The sequence below is a fragment of the Wasmannia auropunctata genome, unplaced genomic scaffold (assembly GCF_000956235.1).
Source record: "Wasmannia auropunctata unplaced genomic scaffold, wasmannia.A_1.0 LD336023.1, whole genome shotgun sequence".
Lineage (NCBI taxonomy): Eukaryota > Metazoa > Arthropoda > Insecta > Hymenoptera > Formicidae > Wasmannia > Wasmannia auropunctata.
This window is the reverse complement of record NW_012026867.1, coordinates 86176-100516: the sequence shown is the minus strand read 5'-3', so window position 1 is coordinate 100516 and position 14341 is coordinate 86176. Positions and strand designations below refer to the sequence as shown.

Below are 14341 nucleotides of genomic sequence, written 5' to 3'. Positions count from 1 at the left end.
GAAGCGCGCGGAGCAGGAAATTCGATTCAAGTGGCCATGAGCGTGTAGTGAAGCAAAATAGAAAGATATGCCGAGCCTCTACGACGACATCCCTGCATCCGGACAGCAACGGGCGCAAGCGGAGCAGGAGAGACAATTTGAACAGCGGCCCGTGGTGGTGCAACAGCCGGTGGGAGCGGATCTGGACCAGCCGGTAGGACTTTTCGCGCTTGGAGCCGAGGTAAGCCGTGTTGGCCTGCGTATGCCGGAGTTTACTCCCGCCGATCCGGAACTCCGGTTTAATATCGTTGACCGTTTCCAGGTTGCCGGCATTGTGGTCGATTCCACAAAATTCGGGTATGCGCTAACCGCGATCGGGCCGCGTTACACCACGGAAGTGCGCGATATTAATATGAATCCGCCCGCGGAGCGCGCGTACGAGACGCTCAAGACGAAATTGATTTAAACGCCTTAGCCTCTCCCAGGAGCATAAGACGCGGAGGCTCCTGGAGCACAAGGAGATCGGAGACCGAAAACCGTCTCAATTTTTGCGACACCTCCGCAGTCTCGCCGGGAGCGTTGTCGGGGACAAGGTGTTGCGCACGGGTATGGTTGTCTCGGCTGCCCGCGTACATTCAGCCGCATTTAGTGACGCGAACGGAGGACACAGTCGATCAAATCGCGGATATCGCCGATACAATTGTTGAGGCCATCTGCGAGTCTTATATTCGATCGATTACGAGAATACGGAGTGGTCCTTAATTCGGCAAAGTGCGCGTTCGGTCGGTCGAAGATCGAGTTTCTTGGGTACCTCGTGACCGGAGAGGGGACCCGGCCGTTTCCCGCGCGCGGGCAATTCGCGAGTTCCGGAAACCGAACACAGCAAGGGAGCTTCGTCGATACCACGGCATGTTAAACTTTTATCGGAGGTTCGTGCCGGGGGCTGCGGAAATTCTAGCCCCGTTGAATGACCTTCTCCATAACGCCAAGGGGAAAACATCAGTAGCGTGGACACCACAGGCCGAACAGGCGTTCGAGTCGTCGAGAGAGAGGCTGGCTCAGGCCGCTCTCCTGGCGCATCCGAGGGCGGACGCAGAGCTGGATCACAGCAAAACAACGAGGAGATCAAGGCATATATGAGACCGGAATTCAGTCTGCGGTTGGAGAAGACAGAGATTCCAGGAACAGGAGTCACTGTATATTGTGACACAGCAACAGCGACGCCACGATCTTTTTTAACAAGGCCCTTTCGGCGGGTCGCTTTCGACATTGTTCACAACTTGGCGCGCCCGGGAATAAAGTCGACGGTCAAGCTCGCGGCTCAACGCTATGTCTAGCCGTCGATGAGAGCGGACTGCCGCGACTAGACCCGCATGTGCGTGCCGTGCCAGCGGGCAAAGATTACACGGCACGTCGCAGCTTCGATAGGAGCATTCGCCGCACCCTCAAGAAGATTCGAGCACATGCACATTGACATAATCGTAATGCCAGTCTCAGAGGGCATGCGATATTGTTTAACGTGTGTCGATCGTTTTTCATGGTGGCCAGAGGCATTACCGCTCGGAGACCAGGAGGCAGAAACAGTCGCCAGGGCTTTTTACGAGGGTTGGATCGCGCGATTCGGGGTGACCTTACCAGGGTCATGATGGATCGCGGGCGGCAATTCGAGTCCCACCTGTTGTTCAAACAGTTGAACGATTTGACCGGGACGACCCACTTAAAAACAACGGCGTATCATCTTCAAGCCAATGGCATGGAGCGGTTCCACCGTCAGCTCACGGCCGCAATCAAATGCCAGAGGAACGAGCGATGGACTGAGGTGCTTCCTGCCGTCCTGTTGGGAGTACGAGCGGCGTGGAAGGATGACGTGCAAGCGACGGCGACACCAAAAAAGAATAAGAACAAGGCATACGTACTGTACAGTTTATTAATTGACGATATTACAACAGTGGATTTATTGTCCATTGCTCAATTTGCTGTTTATATCCCGCGTGATAAATCATAAAAGCATCAGGATTTTTGTTAAAGTATTGCTTAGACTGCGAATTGTCATTGTTGTAGAGTACCTCATTTATAAATATGAATCTAGACGCGTAACTGCGCCTAATCTTAAATGCGTTATCATTTTATCTCTCAATGTGAGTTGCGCAACTTTCTGTTTTAATTGCGATTTGTTGTTGAGCATTTTTGCTATATGTATAAGATTTATTTTTTTTCGGCTTTAATACATTGTCAGATTTTGTCTGTTGCGCTTCCACCTCAGTTGACAACTTAACAAAGGTTTATTGGTATATTTTTGCTATATATGTATAAGATTGATTTTTGTTATTTTTTGAATTGGACGTGGAAGGTCCAAGATCGGCAGGATTCTGTGTAGAGACTTCTTCAATTACTTCAATTCTGCCATTGCTGCTTAATTTAATTTAAATTATTAATATATTATACATTAATAATTATAATTATACATCTGTATTACGTATAATTTAACAAGTATCACTTACTTTTTTCTTTTTACAAATTTTCCTTCCATTTCATTTAAACTTGTGTTAACTTTTTGTAATGTATTGTAATGTATTTGACACGTATTGCTAATATTATTATTAGCAATTTGTAGTGTCTGACGTATTTCTTCAATATTAACGTCAAAATCCGAACTAGCGTCATCTTCTTCGTCAGTTCGCCGAGGCTGTCTAAGTAGAAATATTTAAGAAGTGTATTAGAAAATACACACATAAAAAATTAAAGGATCACCTTTCCTTTAAAAATAGGCAAATTTTAAGATAGAGCAACTTCGTCGATAATTTTTAACAGTTGCTCTTTTCTGAAATTTGCCTATTTTTAATTTGTAATTTTAATTTTTAATTTACTTAATTTGTAGAAACAAACTTACTCGATTGGGTTATCGTTATTTGGATTCGTTATGTTATCACTTATGTCTTGTGAATTTTCTGCAGATCTTGCAGATCCTATGGATAAATTTGTCCTTTGCGGTGTTGAAATTCTTGGTGGTCTACGAAAATGTTATGTATAGTTATTATTTAGTTATTATTCAGTTATAACTAAAAATTCGTCGATAATTTGTAACAAAGTTGCTCTTTCTTGAAATTTGCCTATTTTCATTATAGAAACAAACTTACTGAATAGGATCATTAACATCAGGGTTTGTTACATTATATTCCAATAATGTACCGCTTAATTCATTCATTTCCTGCGAGTTCTCTGATCTTGTACTTAAAGAGGAATTTGTCCTTTGCGGTGATAATGATGGTCTACGAAAGTGTTATGTATAGTTATTATATTTAGTTATTATTTAGTTATAACTAAACTTTAGCGTATTAATTTTATATACTTACATCCTAATGTGATCTAAATTTTGTTTAAATGTTTCCAATGTATTATAAGCATAAGCTATCAAATGAAGTCCTGGTCTTAAAACATTATTCATTTCTTGCTATGTCTTGACGACTGTAAAAATATAAGATATTATAAGATTAATAAGAAAGTTATAAGATAGTTATATATTATAAAATTAAATATACATACCATTTTAACAAATGATGAATTTCAATAATCAATTTTTTAAATTTGTTTCAGTTTTTTCCCGCTTTTTTATTTTTTGCTATAACACTGTCCTCAAAGTCCATGTCTCCTTTAAGTCTATAAAAATTCGTAAATTTATTTAATTAATCTTTGATATATATATATTTCTAAAAAAAAATTATAAAAATACTGCTATATATTCGTTCCTGCGTACGCGTAACTGAGCACGTGGGTGAACAATTAACTACACGACCGTGATCATGATCCCGAGTATCGTTTATTGAATACCAAATACATGAGTACGGAAAAACATGTGCGCTTGATATACGGGGCGCAACGAGAGTGAACCACGTCGCGCGATCGCGCCGGCTCAGATCAGGAATCGCGCCGAGGCACGTGCGATGCCACACGACGCCAACCAGGTGAGCGATCATGCTACATCGCCAGACACACGTACTCACAATTCCTCCCTGTTTCAAATGGAGCTCGGCATTACATCTTCCGATTCGGAATTCTCTCGGAGCGACGTACCGGCTTTACAATTTGATCGGTGTGCCGTTTCATTGTTGTTCCTATCTCAGCTCTGACCTCGAACGTCGACAGTGACCGTGCTTTAATAATTTCGGTCTCGATACGTTTGCCGCCGGTCGTTCCATGATTGTCGATCACGACCGAGTCACCTGGCTTGAGTACTACCAGCAGAGATCCTCTCTGTTTTTAGAAAGAAACGCTTGCCATTTGCCAATGCTATCCCTTCCAAGTTCCACCATGGCACGGACACGGGACGTCGGACGATCCATGGGTAGTAATATAAGGGGAGGAAGCATATGCTTTGTCCCCTTATATTCCTATGTCCATGGGACGAGCGGATTGCTGTCGTTTGTGCTTTCGCTTTTGCTTTCGCTTTCGTTTTAGAATGAAAATTTTCTGTATTATCTGTAACGATCTACTGGCACCAACCGAAGACATTTTTTTCACTCATTGCGGACATGTGTTTCATCACCGCTGCCTGTCCCAGTGGTTCGAAAGGTAAACATGGTCTATTGGTCATATTTCCACGAGATAGACACGTATATCGCCAGAACCATTGGTGTTTTAATTATGTTTTCTGCATCTTCTGTCGTCTATCTTCTCGATAGAGATATAAAACGTAGGGTAACTGTCCCTATTAGTGTGCCCTGTACCTATTAGTGTGCTTTTATATATAAATAAGTCATAAAAATAAACTGTTACAAATAAATAGACAAAGTATTTTTTTTCTATAAAGTTAATACTTTAACTTAATAAAAAAAATACTTTGTCTATATATTTGTACCAGTTTACTTTTATGACTTATTTCAATATAAAAGCACACTAATAGGTTCAGGGCACATTAATAGGGACAGTTACCCTATATCTCTTTATTAATTTTAATCGATTTTTAGTTGATTAAAGTCGATTAATGCGACTACAGAAGAATGCAGATAAAACAAGTCCGTTGTTCCGTTGTAAGATTTCCCATTTCGTTTTGAAATAGACGACAAGTCAATCGGATGTCAATTACTATTTTACACATATTTGTCCCACAGGTTGGAGTCTTGTCCACAATGTCGTACCAGAGCGACAAAAGATAGAATCCATAAGGCCTACTTCATGGTTTCGAATATCGAGGATGAGAACAATTTCAAGAAATTTGATGTTCTGAACGAAAGGAAGATCAAGCATTACATTTCGAAAAATGCGCTTTTGGAGCAGCAGAATGCTGGTCTCAGGCTGGAAGTGCAAAAGATGAAAAGCGAAATCAGGCAGAAAAATTCGACTATTTATGCCTTAAAGGAAGAGGAAAGATATTTCGAGAAGAAGCATCAAAAGTATATAGTTCCGAAAAAGAAGTTATCAGAGAAGGAAAGAGAGGTGACGAAGCGAGAGTACGTTTGTTGGTCGTTTCACATAATTTAATTGTTGGCTTGAATTGCTTGAACTGATCTTTGTTGTGTGAACTTTTTGCAGCATATTGAAAGCGATGTCGGCAAATAGGACACTTAAGGATGTGCAGGATATATTTAGGGGAACGACTGATCGCAGTGCTTTAATTAAATATATTTTCATTATGAAAAAGTATGTCTCAGTAACTCTTCATATATTTTTATATTTGATATATTTTAATATTATATATTTTGATTTTGATAACTCACTTATCACTTATTTCAGCATAATATTTAAGAAAACGAAAACAATCAATTATCCACAAGGTCAGCTTTTAAGGCAACGTGGTTCCCTAGAAAAAGAGCGATCTAAAAACTAGTGTACGTTTTTTCAACGTTTACAGTTATGTCTAATGATTTTAATTGAACTTTTCATTTCCATTATAATATTTTGATTTTTAGAGACTTTGAGGTACGTACCGCACATTACGAAAGACAAAATTTATCTCTGTGCCTTACAACATCGAGTTAATAAACTGAAAAAGCTACTTTTTACCCTAAATCAAAACTATGTTACTGAATCTAGTACCAAAAAAAAATTCATTGAAAAATTTTTAATTATGTAAAAGCAGACTTACATCCAGGTAATTTAATCCTGGAAATAGTCCAAGGAAATAACCCTTGTAATGGAATTTAATTTTGGTATCAATACAAATTTTTTATTTTATTATATATAAATGTCCACAAATACATTTTGAAAAGGAAATTAAGTAAGAGATATGAAATCCTTCTCTCTGATACAGGTAAATTCATTGTTGCTATAATTACAAAATAGGCATGTTATCCCGATAGATTTGTCATTCCAATCGAATCATGAACTGTCTTCGTCCTCATTGTTGCTATTGCCACCTGCTACTTCGGGATTTATTTCTGAATTAGCCTGTAGAAATAAAAAAATATATTTTTGAAGTATTAATATTTCTCATCTCAAACTGCGCATTACCTGTTTTCATTTCCAAATCCTTTCTGGCTCCAGATAATTGTTTAAATAAAATTTATCGTATGCTTTATTATGAAGATTTATGCATTCGTGGAATTTTTTGCATATGCTCCTTTAATACCATACTTAATACGATCCTTCACAATAAATGCATATTAAACTAAAAAGAAAATGAAATGTATTTATATTCTTAATACACACAAGTGTATACAGCATTATGCTACTGGAGTACCTGCAGATTCATATTCTAATTTTTTAATACGCAATACTTTCAATTTTGTTTTGGATTTTGTCCACAAGCTCGTCAATGAACACCAAATTTTCTGGCTTGTCAAGATTGTGCTTCTAATAAAGGTGTTTTACATACAAGGCATATGATCCACAGATTTTAGTAGAATAAAACAGCTGCGCTTAAAGCTGGTATCTGCACACTCAGCTGCCTGTTGTGCCAATGTCCATTCCTTAAAATAATAATTACAAATTACATTGTACTACATAATTTGGTTCAAAATTGGTTCAAAAAATCATTATATATTATTTAATTTAACAACTTTAATTTATTGACTTTTCATTGATGCACATACCAGTTTGGTCGGATGTATCTCCTCTCTCAAAGTCTTGTCCTCTGACAGACAGTCAGAAAGCATGGAATATAATGTTCATTTTTACTTGACGTCCATCAGGTGTGCAATCCATTAACATTGTACTGCAGTAAGTATATAGTTAATGGTGCCTCTTTAAATTTTATGCTCCAGTAGTGTACACAACTGAAATTGTCTGTCAGGATTATTAGATCTGATTGCAAAGAATATATACAAATGGCAAGCAACAGAATAAGAATTGATTATTCTACCTTCTTAAGCTAGCTATTTTCCAAGAATCAGCTATAATGAGACGATGCACTTTAAACAAGTGCGTGAAAAAATTATCTTGTTCGTTTGGAAGGACAAACGTGCAATCGCACAAAAGGCATTTCGTATCGCATCATCGCATGGCTTGTCGTCTAGACCGACGAACTGCGACTTATGCATTGCAAACAACCTCTGAATTTTAAATTTGATAAAAAAGAAAGAGCCCACGTATTATAATTTTTTTGTTTTTATTAGCTGCTAAAACATGTTAACCTTCGCAAATGCAGTCTATTGTTCCACAAGTAATCTTGCTGCAGTGCACTGATTTTCGAAGCCTTCAAAGTATTTCAACACCAATCGAATTTCCTATCGAGGGATATTTTCATGCTTTAATTTCGAGAAATCAGATTTGTTTGCTGATTATGACGGATCGCAATCATTGCATGTAAGTATGTACAATGCAGCAACAAGCTCCAAAGTGACCCGAGGGCCCCGAGGCTGCGAGAAAGTTCGAGTCGTTCGAGAGCAAGCAAGAATCCATCAGCTGTTCGGGCTGTTCCACGATCATGCGCGAGCATACTGCATGTCTGCAATCTGCACACTGCATGTCTGCATAGTGCACACCGTGCATACGCCGGCCGCCGCACGGTGCACACACGGCGTGACGGCCGACGGGGCTTATATTATATTCCTATTTCCTATGTCCATGTCCATGCGTCGGACGAGCGGATCGCTGTCGTTTGTGCTTTCGCTTTTGCTTTCGCTTTCGTTGCCCGTTTTAGAATGAAAATCTTCTGTACTATCTGTCACGATCTACTGGCACCAACCGAAGACATTTTTTTCACTCATTGCGGACATGTGTTTCATCATCGCTGCCTGTTCCAGTGGTTCGAAAGGTAAACATGGTGTATTGGTTATGTTTCCACGTGTTGGACGACGCATACGGCATATCGCCAGAATCGTTCGTGTTTTGATTATGTTTTCTGCATCTTTCGCTGTCCGTCTTCTTGGAGATATGAGACGTATATCTCTTTTTATTAATTTTAAATAAACTCGGTTTTGAATGTAGACGACAAATCGATCGGACGTCACTACTATTTTACATGTATTTGTCCCACAGGTCAGAGACTTGTCCACAATGTCGTGCCAGAACGACAATAGATAGAATCCATAAGGCCAACTTGCCGGTTTCGAATATCAAGAATGAGAACAATTTCAAGAAATGTCAAGTTCTACTGAACGAAAGTATGATCAAGTATTACATTTCGAAAAATGCGGTTTTGGAGCAGCAGAATGCTAGTCTCAGGCTGAAAGTGCAAAAAATGGAAAGCGAAATCAGGCAGAAAAATTCGACTATTTATGCCTTACTGGAAGAGGATAGCTATTTCAGAAATGAGCATCAAAAATATATAGTTCAGAAAAAGGAGTTATCAGCGAAGGAAAGAGAGGTGAAGCAGTTTCGAGAGTACGTTTGTTGGTCGTCTCATATAATTTAATTGTTGGTAGCTTGAATTACTTGAACTGATCTTTGTTGTGTGAACTTTTTGCAGTGTATATAAAGCGCTGTCAGCAAGTACATTTAAGGATGTGCAGGATATATTTAGGGAAACGACTGATCGCAACACTTTAATTAAATATATTTTTATTATGAAAAAGTATGTCTTAGTAATTCTGTATGTGTTTATATATTTGATATATTTTAATATTTTAATGATATATTTTTTCGATTTTGACAACTCACTTATCACTTATTTTAGGATAATGTCTAAGAAAATGAAGACAATTAGCCAAAGTCAGCTTTCAAGGCACCACGGTTCCCTAGAAAAAGAGCAGTCTAAAAACTAGTGTATGTTTTTTCAATGTTTACAGTTATATCTAATGATCTTAATTGAACTTTTCATTTCCATTATATTATTTTGATTTTTAGAGACTTTGAAGTACGTTCTGCACATTACGAAAGATAAAATTTATCTCTACGCCTTACAACATCGAGTTAATGAACTGGAAAAGCTACTTTTTAATCAAAACTATGTTATCGAATCTAGTAGCCGAAAAAAATTCATTGAAAAATTTTTAATTGTGGTAAAAGTAGATACTTACATCCAGGTAATTAATTTAATCCTGGAATCTGCTGTAATGGAATTTAGTTTTGGTACCAACACAAATTTTTTATTTTGTTGTATACAAATGTGCTATCTACAAATACATTTTGAAAAGAAAAAATAAGAGATCTCTCAAATCCTATACATTATAAATATATAACAATATATATTTCTATTAAATAAGATTTTCTTAAAACAGTAAAAAATTAAGAACCAGATTAATTCTTTGTTAATTTTTGCATGTGAAATTAATTATTTATACATGCAGAATTATATATTTTGTTATCAAAAAAAGCAAAAATAAGTAAATATATATAAAAAAGCAAAAATAAGCAAAAATAAGTAAATATATATATATATATATATATAAAAACTATATATGTATATATACATATATATATAATAAATATAATAAAACGATATATATATATGTATATGTATATAGGACTATGTTACCGACAGATTTGGATACTTAGTTCCATTTTGCCGAGTGTCAGTCTGTGAGGGCGCCAAAACGCTGTCCCCCAAAAATACATGGGAGTGAACAGGCCCTGTATTATATTCCTATTTCCTATGTCCATGTCCATGCGTCGGATCGCTGTCGACCTGTCGTTTGTGCTTTCGCTTTTGCTTTCGTTTCGTTGCCCATTTTAGAATGAAAATCTTCTGTACAATATGTCACGATCTACTGGCACCAACCGAAGACATTTTTTTCACTCATTGCGGACATGTGTTTCATCATCGCTGTCTATTCCAGTGGTTCGAAAGGTAAACATGGTCTATTGGTTATGTTTCCACGTGTTGGAAACGACGCATACGGCATATCGCCAGAATCGTTCGTGTTTTGATTATGTTTTCTGCATCTTTCGTTGTCCGTCTTCTCGGAGATATGAGACGTATATTTCTTTTTTTATTAATTTTAAATGAACTCTGTTTTGAATGTAGACGACAAATCGATCGGACGTCACTACTATTTTACATGTATTTGTCCCACAGGTCGGAGATCTGTCCACAATGTTGTGCCAGAACGACAAAAAATAGAATCTATAAGGCCTACTTCACGGTTTCGAATAACGAGGACAATTTGCAAGAGAGGATTAATGGCCTGAAACTTCAAGATCTACTGAACGAAAGGAACATCAGGCATTACACTTCAAAAAATGCGGTTTTGAAGAAGCAGAACGCTGATCTCAGGCTGCAAGTGCGACTGGTGGAAAACAAAATCAGGTGTAAAAATTCGATTATTTGTCACACAAAGAATAGGATAAGAAATTTGAATAAGGTGCTTCAAGAGTATGAAGTTCTGAAAAAGAAGTTATCAGAGAAGAAAAGAGAGGTGAAACAGTTTCGAGAGTATGTTTGTTGGTCGTCTCATGTAATTTAATTGTTGGGAGCTTGAATTGTTCAAACCGATTTTCGTGTTGTGAAATTTTTGCAGGATATATAAAACGCCATCGGTGTTTACGTTTAAGGATTTGCGGGATATACTTAGAACACATGATCGCAACAGTATAATTCATCATTTTTTTCATCTGAAAGAGTATGTCTTAGTAACTCTTCATATATTTTTATATTTGATACATTTTAATATGATATATTTTGATTTTTAGGGCTTATTTCAGGGCAATGAAACTGAGAAAATGAAAACAATTCAAATCAAACTCAATTATCCACAAGGGCAGCTTTCAAGGCACCGCGGTTCCCTAGAATAAGAGCGATCTAAAAAAGTGTATGTATTTTCAACGTTTACAAATACATCTAATGATCCTAATTGAACTTTATTTCCATCATATTATTTTGATTTTTATAGACTTTGAGGTACATTTCGCACATTACAAAAGACAAAATTTGTCCCTACAACATCGAGTTAATGAACTAAAAAAGCTAGCGCCTTTTTTTTAATAAAAAAAAATCAAAACTGTTGCCGAATTTAGTAGCCGAAACAATTGGCTGAAAAATTTTTAATTACGATAAAAGCAGATACTTACATGTAGGTAATTAATTTAATCCTGGAATCTGCTGTAATGGAATTTACGAGGGTAAGTCAAATATTGTCTACACTTTTGTTTCCACAATTTTTACTATAAAAGGGGGTTTAACAAGTACATTATTCTTCTACATGGTTTTCTTGCTTCTCAATGCACTTGGTCCAGCGATCCACAAGCTTCTGTATTCCCTCCAGGAAGAAGATTTTTGGTTGGTCGCGCAGACATTTATGCACTGCTTCCAGTATCCCGATTCTGTAACTCTTAACGACAATTTATTATCGTTATATTATCGTTGCGCAATTCTTTTACCATACAAAATATCTGCGCAATGACGCAATGTATAATGATACCGACACTGTCGTTGCGCTGATATTTTGGATGGTAAAAAAGCTGCGCAACGACAATATAACGATACTGAATTATCATTAAGAGTTACAGAATCGGGGTACAGGAAGCGGTGCATAAATATCTGCGCGACCAACCAAAAATTTTCCTGGAGAGAATACAGAATATGGATCGCTGGACCAAGTGCATTGAAAAGCAAGGAGACTATGTAGAAAAATGATGTACTTGTTGAACCCCTACTTTTATGGAAAAAATTGTGTTGGAAACAAAAGTGTAAATAATTTTTGACTTATCCTCGAAGTTTTGGTATTAATACAAATTTTGTATTTTGTGATATATGTACAAATATGCTTTCCACATAGTTGTATTATATTTTAATGCATTTTGAAAAGGAAAAATAAAAGATCTCAAATCCTATACATCATAAATATACAATATATATTTCTATTATATAAGATTTTCTTAAAACACAAAATTAGAGACCAAATTAATTCTTCGTTAATTTTTGCATGTGAAATTAATTATTTATTATTTATACGAGGGACATTCAAGTCAAATTCACAGTGTAAACGAAAATTTATTTAGATAATAGAAATTAGAATTCTATTAAAATTTGCAACAAATTTTAATTCCAAAACTATTACAGCAGCATAGGAGTTCTCCAAAGCACACAGTTGCTTAGCTACCATATACTCTGAGAATACCCATACGATGCAAATTTTATGACTCTAAAATATTCTCGTGAAACTATGGCTACGAAATGACGTTTCATCTTATGTCATTTTGTTATGGGCAAAGTTTTACTGGCCGAACATATATATCGACATGTTGGGGGAATTGCCGATAGATTTGAAGTAAGTTAAAGAATAAAATGCGCTTCAGCTTACGCCGTTAACGGCACTCAATTTTGTTGAATTTTTTAAGCATGTTGCAAAGAAATAAGAAACGAGAATTTTATCAATCGATAATTGATATATTTTGGATTTGCAATCATGATGCAATTCTTATACTTGTTAGAATTGTTTTTAGTAACTCAATTGTATTCTGATATATGTTGCTTCCCCCAAGGCTTTCCCAAATTATAGTTCTTTACGAAAATATATCAGAGTTACGAAATGATTCGATTTTTGTTGCAATTGTTATTTCACTTGTGGCACAATCTGTTTTCCTTATAAATGCGCGGGCCATTTCAATAAATATTCATTCATAGGAAATGATATTTATCGCGTATCGATTCCAAATTGGTAAAGGGAGATTTCTATAAATAAAAGTACTTTAATCTATTTAAATTTGGGAAAATAACTTTGATATCTTTATAAATCAGGATAATTACCACCCACCCAGCGTCCAAAGGCTGGCTAATGTGTCGGTGCTGGCGTTATGGACGTTTTGAAGATTGGTGCCCGGAATAAGACTGGCGCATGTCGTGATGCTACAATCTGTCATGGTTGGTGGATCCGTGCTAAGGTTCTTCCTCTTGAACTCTTCGCTGATCCTGCTAATTGTAAGAGGATCTGGTCTCGCAAAGCTGTCATATAGACTGGGGTCGCTATGCGACAGCTAATGCCTCGGCTGATGCGCTCTATAATGATTCTTCATTTTCGGTTTCATGCCTGTAACCACAAACATCTACTATGACATATGTATGACAGAATTAACTAAAATTTTAATTTATTTTTTTTCTGAGAAAGCAGAACAAATCTATATGAAATTATTACATATTTTTATTTTTGTTCTTAGACTTGCTAATGCTTCATGTATTGTAACAATGTAATTAAAATGCGTTAAAATGTGTAGAGAGGAAAAGACGAATAAATTATAAATATTTTTATAATTTAGAAAAGTATAAACATTTATTTTAAAAAGTTTGAATCTAGACCATACGGTCAGATCCTTCAAAGGGACTCAAGCCCGCGTAAAATAAGCAAAATATGGCTAGATTTTTTAAAGAAACTCAAGACCGCTTTAAAAAATGAGCAAAATATGGCCAGATTTTTTTAAAGGAGCTCAAGACTGCTTAGTAAAATAAGTGAAATATGGTCACATTCTTTAAATGGTCTTAAACTCGTTTTGTAAAATAAGCGAAATATGACCATCAGATTTTTTAAATTCAAGCCTGTTTTGTAAAATTATTGCAACCTTTCACAGTGCCCAAAATATCTAATTATCTTTCAAAAAATAATTACGCGCATTCTAAATTCTTTATTCATTTTTCAAACAGATATTTTAATAAAAAAATTAAATATTTCCAAGAATCATATCTTTTAAATATAAACTTTTAAGTATTATAAAATTTGATAAACAAGTAGAAAATTATAATTTCTTTCTAAAATAAATAAATTGAATTAATGATAATAATTATTTTATATTGTCTCTATATAAATAAAGATTGTAAATTTCGCATCTAATTATACAATTGCGAACGGCAATCGCGCATCTGATACTTTGGCAGTAATTCTCCGGCCATGTGCTGCAGCAGGGCGCTGACAATATATCCATCTTTTTTTCAAAAAATGCTCTATGTACTTCGCAAAATGCAGCATCAATATATACTCTGTCTCGTTTATGACGGTAGTAATATTTGTTTGTAACAATAATCCATATATTTTCTATAATTTATTTTAATATAATT

General features: G+C 36.2%; 3 protein-coding genes across 6 annotated transcripts; all 3 read left to right on the top strand.

Moving 5' to 3' along the window:
• The first annotated feature begins 3893 nt into the window (after positions 1–3893).
• On the top strand, positions 3894–6399 carry LOC105452950. Its single transcript, XM_011694512.1, has 4 exons — positions 3894–3941; positions 5088–5426; positions 5509–5616; positions 5710–6399. Exons 2-4 carry the CDS (start codon positions 5152–5154, stop codon positions 5801–5803), a joined length of 477 nt encoding a protein of 158 aa, XP_011692814.1. The 5' UTR covers positions 3894–3941; positions 5088–5151; the 3' UTR covers positions 5804–6399.
• Positions 6400–8035: 1636 nt separating this feature from the next.
• LOC105452951 (E3 ubiquitin-protein ligase TRAIP-like) lies at positions 8036–9500 on the top strand. The gene is made up of 5 exons (XM_011694514.1): positions 8036–8170; positions 8395–8739; positions 8825–8929; positions 9032–9120; positions 9202–9500. Exons 1-4 carry the CDS (start codon positions 8058–8060, stop codon positions 9117–9119), a joined length of 651 nt encoding a protein of 216 aa, XP_011692816.1. The 5' UTR covers positions 8036–8057; the 3' UTR covers position 9120; positions 9202–9500.
• A 345-nt stretch (positions 9501–9845) lies between these two features.
• LOC105452948 (E3 ubiquitin-protein ligase TRAIP-like) lies at positions 9846–13547 on the top strand. Of its 4 annotated transcripts, none has more exons than XR_974802.1 (6): positions 9846–10144; positions 10373–10729; positions 10815–10916; positions 10987–11105; positions 12359–12563; positions 13034–13547. XR_974802.1 is itself a non-coding variant. In XM_011694511.1 (4 exons), the coding sequence occupies exons 1-4, from the start codon at positions 10032–10034 to the stop codon at positions 11018–11020; spliced, it is 606 nt and encodes a 201-aa protein (XP_011692813.1). In that variant the 5' UTR covers positions 9846–10031; the 3' UTR covers positions 11021–11152. The 4 variants fall into 4 exon arrangements, 1 of the variants encoding a protein (XP_011692813.1); XR_974801.1 differs by having other exon boundaries at positions 12356–12563; XR_974803.1 differs by lacking the exon at positions 12359–12563.
• The last annotated feature ends 794 nt before the right edge of the window (positions 13548–14341 follow it).